General features: G+C 49.3%; 1 protein-coding gene across 1 annotated transcript; it reads right to left on the bottom strand.

Moving 5' to 3' along the window:
* Positions 1-3,291: 3,291 nt before the first annotated feature.
* SCGB1A1 (secretoglobin family 1A member 1) lies at positions 3,292-7,307 on the bottom strand. Its single transcript, XM_072757329.1, has 3 exons — positions 7,159-7,307; positions 4,010-4,197; positions 3,292-3,433 (listed from the first exon to the last, which is right to left on the bottom strand). The coding sequence occupies exons 1-3, from the start codon at positions 7,211-7,213 to the stop codon at positions 3,401-3,403; spliced, it is 276 nt and encodes a 91-aa protein (XP_072613430.1). The 5' UTR covers positions 7,214-7,307; the 3' UTR covers positions 3,292-3,400.
* Between the last annotated feature and the right edge of the window lie 1,512 nt (positions 7,308-8,819).

Genomic DNA, 8,819 nt, shown 5'->3' with positions numbered 1-8,819 from the left:
ACGATTTTCTAAACCAATCATCAGTACTTTTGAGCAGTTGATACTGTGTGGCCACTGCAAAGGCCCTGAGGTAGGAAGGGGCTTGGCTCCTTTTTTTTTTTTTTTTTTTTTTAAGATTTTATTTATTTCTTCATGAGAGACACACACAGAGAGGCAGAGAAACAGGCAGAGGGAGAAGCAAGTTCCCTGTGGGGAGCCTGATGCGGGACTGGATCCCAAGACCCCAGGATCACCACCTGAGCCAAAGGCAGACACTCAACCACTGAGCCACCCAAGTGTCCCAGGGGCTTGGCTCTGAAAAGAAAACAAACAAACAAACCACTTGAAAGTGGGAAGGGAGGCAGGGAGAGGAGTGGGTGGTTGGTGGAGCAGAGGGAATGATAAGCAATGAGAAGGAAGGCAGAGGTGAGAGCCAGTGATGGGCAGGTTCTGCATTTTGCCTTGTATAAGAGCACTAGTAAAGCTTTGAAGGATTTTACTTGGTGGAGGAAGGGTGGCAGTCAAGGGGGGTTTTCACATGATTAAAATAACTTTGGCATTTGGGAGGAGATTGGACTGCAGGGGTGCAGAGTATCTGGGAGGCCCTTGGGTTGTGACGTGAGAAATGGATGGTGTGGCCCTGAATGACCCCGTGGACATGGAGGGAGTTCCCAGATGCTCTAGAGGTAGACTTGCGTGTCTGGATGCACGGGCACTGCCCAGGGAGGGGTCAGGGATGCCTGTCCATCTGGCTGGAGGAGCTGGGAGGATAGATGTAGAATTTACTGAGATTAGAAACTGCCTGGGGTGAGAGGGGTGGAGTATGAGCTCCGCTGGACAAGTGGAGTTTGTGAGGTGGGGTAGATGATCTGGGCAGAAGATCTGGGGACTTTTGGCGACAGGTAACAAAACCCAGAGGAAAAGTTCTTTAGAAAGGTTCTAAATTTTCTCCTGGGGTCCCAGGGCTAGGTTCAGCGAGGTTTGAAGAAGGAAGTGGGATGTCCCAGGCATCCTTCACACTTGGTCCTCCATGCATCTACTTGATGGCCCTTCTTGCTTTACCCTTTGCCTGGGATGCCCTCTCCTCCTCCTCCAGTCGCTGGCTCCTGTATCACTTCAAGTCTCTGTTCAAATCCTAAGAAGAGGTACAGTTGGCCTGTCTAAGCTACCCCAGCTCACATCACTCTGTGGATTTCTTCTCCTTTTTTTTTTTTTTTTAACATTTTATTTGTTTATTCATGAGAAACACACAGAGAGAGGCAGAGACACAGGCAGAGGGAGAAGCAGGCTCCCTGCGGGGGAGCCCGATGCAGGACTCCATCCCAGGGCCCTGGGACCACGCCCTGAATCAAAGGCAGATGCTCAACTGCTGAGCCACCCAAACGTCCCTTCTGTGGTTTTTATCACTGTTTCGATTACCTGTTTACTTATTTACCTGTGCACGTTGCCAGAGCTGGTGATCTTCTCCATTTGACTGCCAGCTCCCTGAGAGCTGAAGCCCCTGCTTTATTCACATTGCCATACTTGGGCTGTCATGAAGTTCTGGCCTGGAGCGAGTGCTTTATGCATACTTGTTGGCTTATGAAATCTGCTCCTGGCTTCCTCAGAGTGCCCAGCACCACTATGAACACATCCAAAGTGCCAGTGAATACCTAGGGATTAGTTCCATGCCCGAAGACTCCTTTGCCACAGAAGAAAGGGGTGATCAATTCCATTTCTGCAGGAAAGTTGACTGAACAGGGACTCAGGGAAGGGCGCAGGGGCGCAGGGCATTGTGCAAGAGCACCACCTCATGGGTGGTGGGCAGCAGTAGCCCGGTGCTGACCAGCCCTGTGATTGTGACACCACTCCCCACCCCCTAGATCCTCTTCTGGGTGGATATGTCTTGAAAGTAGGACTGATGTGAATGGACAGTCTGACTTGTAGGCTTTGCAACTTAAACCTGGAAATACAGGGGCGCCTGGGTCGCTCAGCTGGTTAAGCATCTGATTCTTTTTTTTTTTTTTTATAATGATGACTTCTTTTTTTTTTAATTTTTATTTATTTATGATAGTCACACAGAGAGAGAGAGGCAGAGACATAGGCAGAAGGAGAAGCAGGCTCGGTCTCCAGGATCGTGCCCTGGGCCAAAGGCAGGCGCCAAACCGCTGCGCCACCCAGGGATCCCATAAGCATCTGATTCTTGATCTGAGCCCAGGTCTTGATCTCAGGGTCGTGAATTCAAGCCCCTTGTTGGGCTCCACACAGATTGTGGAGACTACTTAAAACCAAACCAAACCAAACAAACCTGGAAATATAATGTCTTAACCATGATGACAGATAAAGCATCTAGAAAATACATAAGCAGGTTTTTTTCCCCCTATTCTCCACACCATTTAAAAAATAGTTGGAGGGCGCCTGAGTGGCTCAGTGGTTGAGTGTCTGCCTTCGGCTCAGGTTATGGTCCTGGGGTCCTGGGATCGAGTCCCACATTGGGCTCCCCACAGGGAGCCTACCTCTCCCTCTGCCTGTGTTTCTGCCTCTCTCTCTATCTCTCATGAATAAATAAATAAAGTCTTAAATAGTTTGATAAATAATTTCATGTAGCATATATGAAGTGAACAAAATCCCACCTTCTCTGAGGACTTTACATGACTCCCTGCTGGTGCTGAGAAGTCAGGGTCTGCCATCCTCCAAGGCACTTCCAAACACCCTGGATCCCTAATCAAGGAACTGAACCCTATACCCGCTCCAGGTTTTGTTGCCTGAGTGTGTTACAAGAACCCGATTCCTCCCATGAGTGGTTGTGTGCTGGGTGTGATGTGAGGCGCTCTGATGCAGGCCCATCCAGCCCCAAAGAGGTCCCAAATACTCTGTCCACATGCTTGAAATGGACGTTTCCATTTATCTTTGGGCTACACAACTCTCTGCAAAGCGCCATCTCTGCTTGTAGGTGTGTCTGGATAGCACAATTAACTCAAATATTTACAGCTTAGTTAATTTCATCAGTAAATGGCTGGAGGTTGAGGAGTCTGTCTGAGGTCAGCCACCTCTGTATATGGACCCCCTTTTTATTCTCCTGTAGGGTTAAGTTTGAGCAGGGCCCTGGATGGCTCTCTGCCCAGGCAAGAGTGTGTGTGCTGGACACCATCTCGCCTCTTGTGGCTAGCCTGGTGTTGGGGTGGGGGGGCAGAAGTGAGTCGCCTGGGCCCCTCAGAGATATGTTTTAATGGCTACTGCCTTTCTCTTTGCACCTGTGATCCTTACCCTAGCAGTAGCGGATCTTCTCACTCTAGCAGGCAAACAAAAAAGAGGTGGAGTGGGGGGCACAAGTGTGAGATGCTTATGCTTTATTGAGGGGAGCCAGGCTGGGGACAGAGTGGAAGAAGCATCTGGGGAGCAGCAGGAGCTTCAGCAGTTGGAGATCTTCAGCTTCTAAACCCTAAGCACACTCTGGGCTTTTTATGACTGCCCCCTAAAACAAACAAACAAACAAACAAACAAACAAACAAACAAACAAACATCCCAATACAATGGTGAGCAAACCTCAAAGTTAGGCCAAGATGTCTACATGCAGAAACTTCAATGTCAATTCAGAGGTTCAGTAGCTCTAGGAAGAGCTAAGCTTGTAAGAGTTTTGATTATTTCTTGGAAGCCTCTTAAAAAGGGTAAGAGTATTGGGGCACCTGGGTGGCTCAGTGGTTGAGCATCTGCCTTTGGCTCAGGTCCTGATCCTGGGGTTCTGGGTTCAAGTCCCCCATCAGGCTCCCTGCAGGGAGCCTGCTTCTCCCTCTGCCTGTGTCTCTGCCATTCTCTGTGTTTTTCGTGAACAAATGAATAAATAAAAACATCTTAAAAAAAAAAAAGTAAGATGACTGAATCTGCTTCCTGGAGGAATATGTGCACCAGGACTCTCCTCTCTGGATTAGAAAGGGGTCAGTAGAAATGCGGCAAGGCTGTATAGCCCAGGGACCAGGGTGGGGTGGGGTGGGGTGGAGGGTAGGGAGTGGGGACCCACTGCTAAGCAGCATGAATGAAGGGAGCTGTGTACCGTGAACTTTAGGATGTTCTCGGTGGTGGTTGAGGGGAGGGTGTCCACCAGACTCTTCAGCTGGATCATTGCATCTTTCATGTCTGCGTCTGGGTTGAAAAATTCAAGTGCAGCCTGGTAACTGGAAGGCGTGTCCAGGAAGAGGGCTTTGATGACATTTAGAAAGTTCTGGCAGATCTCTGCAGAAGCTGAAGCAGGGAAAAGAGAGAGTACATGTGTCAGGCCCCTTTCCAAGCTGGCCGGGCCCTGGCTGGGCCTGCCCCAGATGTAAGCAGGGGGGCCTGTCAGCAGGAGGTAGCGCTTTTCTAGTTGCTGGGATGGCGCTGAATGTAGGTCTGCTGGTGCTCCTTGGCACTGTGGGGAGACTTCCTGGGGTTGCAGCCAGCCTTTCGTGGCTTACCCTCCTTGCACTTCCTGGGTGGGGGTGGGGCGGGGTGCATTTGTTCTTTCTTTCCTTTTTTCTTTTTTTAAAGGTTTTATTTATTCATTCATGAGAGAGACACACAGAGAAAGAGAGAGAGAGAGAGAGAGACAGAGCCAGGCAGAGAGAGAAGCAGGCTCACTGCAGAGAGCCTGATGTGGGACTCGATCAGGTCTCCAGGATCACACCCTGGGCCAAAGGTGGTGCTAAACCGCTGAGCCACCTGGGCTCCCCCCCCCCCACATTTGTTCTTTCTGTTAGAGTTCTAGGCAGAGCACTGATGAAAGAAGTTGCTGATCTGATCTTTTACGTAATGTGGGGTTTGGGAAGAGGCTACCGAGGGTTTCTGGTTGTTGTTCTGCCAGTAACATGCCTCTTACCAATGGTTAGTGATGGTCTGAGCCACTTGCCATGGGGGTGGGGAGGTGGCTGGTACAGGGATGCATGGGGCAGTCGGGCCACACAGAAAGAAGTACTTGCATGGGCCAAGTGCAAGCCCCTGAGCTGGCCCAGAAGAGGCTTCCTCCATGAGCTCTGGGTCCCTGTGGTGCACTTACTCACCTGCCCACAAGCCTCCGTGTCCATGCCTGGCCCTACTATGTTCCCTCCGCCTGGAGTGCTCCTTGGATTGTGCTCCCCCTTTAGGCCCCTGCCCCAGGAACATGTGGGGCAGTCACTGGTTCCTATGCCTTGAGTCTCAGTCTCCATTCTGGAATTCTTTGCCATGTGTGCAAAGTTTCCGCTTCCCTGCCTTGGACTCCAGGGACCCCAAAGTGGCCACTCCAAGTCAGATGCCCTCCAGAACTTAGAGTCCTGCTTTGCAACTTACTATGTCACCTGGCAAAGTAATTTATCTTTATGTGGCTCCACTTTCTCATCTGTAAAATGGGAATAGTATCCCAATTTCACAGGGTTATTGTTAAGAATGAAAAGGGGTTCAGAATAGTGATTGGCACATGGTCGGTGCTGAATAAATGGGCGATATTATTATTGTTATTATTACCTGTGTGCACAGACAAGTATACACATGCATCCCAGATCCACCCCCTAACATATTTCAGCCCCACCTTGCTGAGCCGCCTGCTCTAGGCACAGCACTGAGATCTAATTAATGTACAATTGGCCTTTGAACAACATGGGATTGAACTGCCTGGGGCCCCTTACATGTGAATTTTTTTCAATAGATGTGTTGGAAATCTTTTTTGAGGGGATCCCTGGGTGGCTCAGCAGTTTAGTGCCTGCCTTTGGCCCAGGGCGCAATCCTGGAGTCCCTGGATCAAGTCCCACGTTGGGCTCCCGGCATGGAGCCTGCTTCTTTCTCCTCCTGTGTCCCTGCCTCTCTTTCTCTCTTTATGTCTATCATAAATAAATAAATCTTAAAAAAAAAAAAACTAAATACCCCAAAGAATATTAAAAAAAAAAAAAAGGAAATCTTTTTTGAGATTTGCGACAATTTGGAAAGACTCACGAATGAACTGGATAGCCTAGAAAAAATGAAAAACACTAAGAAAAAGTTGGGTATTATTGTCAGAACACAGTATATAATACATATAACATACAAAATATGTGTTAATCAACGATTATTAGTAAGGTTTCTGGTCAAGAGCAGGCTAGGAGTAGTTAAAAGTCAAAAGTTATAGGCAGATTTTTGAATGTGTGGGGGGCAGTCAGCACGCTGAAGCCCTATGCTGTTCAGGGGTCAACTGTACATGTCAGTCCAAAATGATGTTATTTCCCCTTAAAGACAAATATCTCTGTACAATAGTTGTCCCCAGTGCATCTTGGTTTTGGTTTTCCAACTCTCCTGCCACCAACCCCCAGGGTCATCAGACCTACCGCCATGGATGTCATGATACTTTCAAAGGGAATTAATTGAAATTGGCTAAAAAAACAAAAAACAAAACCCCCAAAACCTTTTTGTTTGTGTTTGTTTATTAAAAGCAGTAGAAGAGGCTGATACAGAGTAAAAACCAATTCCCAAAAGATCACGGAGGTTGAGAGAGGTGGGATCCCCCTTGCTCTCTCTCTCTCTACCCCCCCCCTTTTCCTCCTTCTCTCTCTCTCTCCCTCTCTTTCTCTCTTCCTCCTTCTCTCCCTCTCTCTCCCTCCCTCTCTCTCCTCATTCCTTCCCTCGTAGTGACAGCTGCAACTATTCAGAGACTCCTAATCTTTTTGGCAGAGGACAAAAATGTTTAGAAAACTCTACTCTGGTTTGGCAGTTTCCCAAAGGGAAGATCCCTTTCTAGAATATTCCTCTAAGCCCAGAATGGAAGATCTTGCCTTAGCTTGGATTTCTTTTGGAGACATGAGGCTCTGTAGCTCCTTCTAGCCCCTTTGGCCGCCAGAGTGGTGTGAAGACCCCAAATGTGAAGGCAGCACTGTACCAAGGTCTCTTGGCATCTTGGGCTCTCTCCAAGACTGGGCTCTGAGGAGCTCATTATTATTCCTATCGGAATCTCCATATGGGATCTCCTCCATTCCAGCCTCTAGTCTGTTTTGACCCTGTCATTCTTGAGTTGTTGGCTATGGAAGATGGGATCCCTTCCAGGTTTCCTCCCCGGCTCAGTGTGCTCCCCAAGTACCCGAGATAGGCCTGTTCGCAGACCCGGCTTCTTGGCTGGAAGTCAGCATTCCAGCTAAACAGCTGCCCCCTGTCCTAAGCAGAACCAGGGTGGGTGCAGGAAGGGTTCCTGAGCCTGGCCTGGGGGAGGGGTCTCTGGGAACTCACCAGGACTGCAGTAGAGAGCCAGGGTGACCAGGGCAAGGATGACAGCGAGCTTCATGGTGGGCAGGAGGCTGGCGAAGGAGGCCCTGGCCTGTCTCTGGACCCGGTGGTCTTATGTGAGACATGCTCATTGGGGTGCCTTCTTAAATGCTCCAGGCTGTACCTGGAGGGAGGGAAAGGGGTGGGGCCTGGGCTCCATAGATGGGACCACACTATTTACTTGGGTATCAGCGTGGTGGGAAAGGTAAATATTCTCTTTTCTCAACCCTGTGGCTTTCCTCATTGGAACTGACCTCACACAAATGAGGCACTTGGACAGCAGGAAACCCGGAGTGCCAAGTGGAAGCCACAAGAGGACCTAGGCCAGAGGGTATGGAGGCCCGGCTACCTGTGCCACACTCATTGAACTTGAGCCCTGAGCAGTCCAGGCAATTGCAGAGTCCACCTGGACCTATCACCCCAGGAAAGACTGAGGCCTGAGGCCCCTTACACATAGCTTGGGACTCCTGATGCTCCCCTGGGCTCCTCCCACTGCAGCTGGAGGGTCACGTGGACCAGAGCATCCATCTCTGTGGTCAGGCTTCAGGGCGACCCTGGACAGAAACACGCAGACAGATAAAGCCTTGCTCTGGAAAGCCCCCGAGAAACCCAAGCCTCAGATCAGACTGGAGAATGTGTTGCCTCAGGCTGACTCTGTGTCCGCCTGAAGCGGCTCTCATGTCTTATCCTCCTGATGGCCAAATCCATGGGCACTTTAGGCCTTATCTCACCTGCCCTCTTCATGGCTTTGACCTTTTTGACCTTTTGTTTCTTGAACTGTTCTCTCTCCTGCACTCCCACGGCCCTGTTCTTTCCTGATTTCCTCCATGATCATCCTTGTTCTTCAAATGTTTGCTTTTTTACTGACTGTGCTTACCTGTGGAACGGTTCCAGACTTTGGTTGCAGCCCCTTTTGCCCTCCAGAGGCCACACCTACAGCTGCTCCCTTCTTTCTCCAGTGCCTGTGACTTAGGACACAGGCCTGGGCTGGCCAGACCCAACTCCTAACAGCTTCCCGTCCCTAGCTTGCCCTCCTTGGCCATCTGCAGGAAGGCCAGCTGAATGATCTTTCTAAAACCTGCTGATCATGTCAATTCTCCTTCTTAAAAACCTTTGAAAAAAAAAAAACAAACCCTTTGAAATCGTCCTCTTTTCCAACAGTATAAAATTCAAGTGTGATCTACAAGGTCCTTGTCCACTGGCCTTTGCTTATCATTTGAGCCTCTTTCCCTACTTCCCCACATAGTGATTTGACTCTGTCTTAGTATTTGTGGATTCAGGAACATCCCATGTTTTCCTTTTTTTTTTTTTTTTTAAGATTTTATTTATTTATTTGACAGAAAGAGCAAGAAAGAGAGAGAGCAAGTGAGCAAGCAGGAGCTGGAGGATGGGCAGAGGGAGAGGGAGAAGCAGACTCCCCGCTGAACAGGGAACCTGATGTGGGGCTCAATCCCAGGGCCCTGGGATCATGACCTGAGCTGAAGGCAGACACTTCATGGACTGGGCCACCCAGGAGCCCCATCCCATGTTTTTCTTCATGTCTTTCTACTTTTGCACAAAGGATGCCTCATGCCTGGAATATATATCTCCTGTCTTGTCTACTTCTCCAAATCTTGTCTGTACTT

This window comes from Vulpes vulpes, chromosome 5, assembly GCF_048418805.1.
Source record: "Vulpes vulpes isolate BD-2025 chromosome 5, VulVul3, whole genome shotgun sequence".
NCBI classification, from domain to species: domain Eukaryota; kingdom Metazoa; phylum Chordata; class Mammalia; order Carnivora; family Canidae; genus Vulpes; species Vulpes vulpes.
Note: the sequence above shows the minus strand (reverse complement) of the source record. Positions and strands in the feature narration are given on the sequence as shown.

Excerpts from the sequence above, each read along its gene's own strand:
- SCGB1A1 (XM_072757329.1), bottom strand. The coding sequence starts at position 7,213 with ATGAAGCTCGCTGTCATCCTTGCCCTGGTCACCCTGGCTCTCTACTGC. Across the intron at positions 4,198-7,158 it reads GGCTCTCTACTGCAGTCCTG|CTTCTGCAGAGATCTGCCAG; the intron begins GTGAGTTCCCAG and ends TCCCTGCTTCAG. Across the intron at positions 3,434-4,009 it reads AGAACATCCTAAAGTTCACG|GGGGCAGTCATAAAAAGCCC; the intron begins GTACACAGCTCC and ends TGTTTGTTTTAG.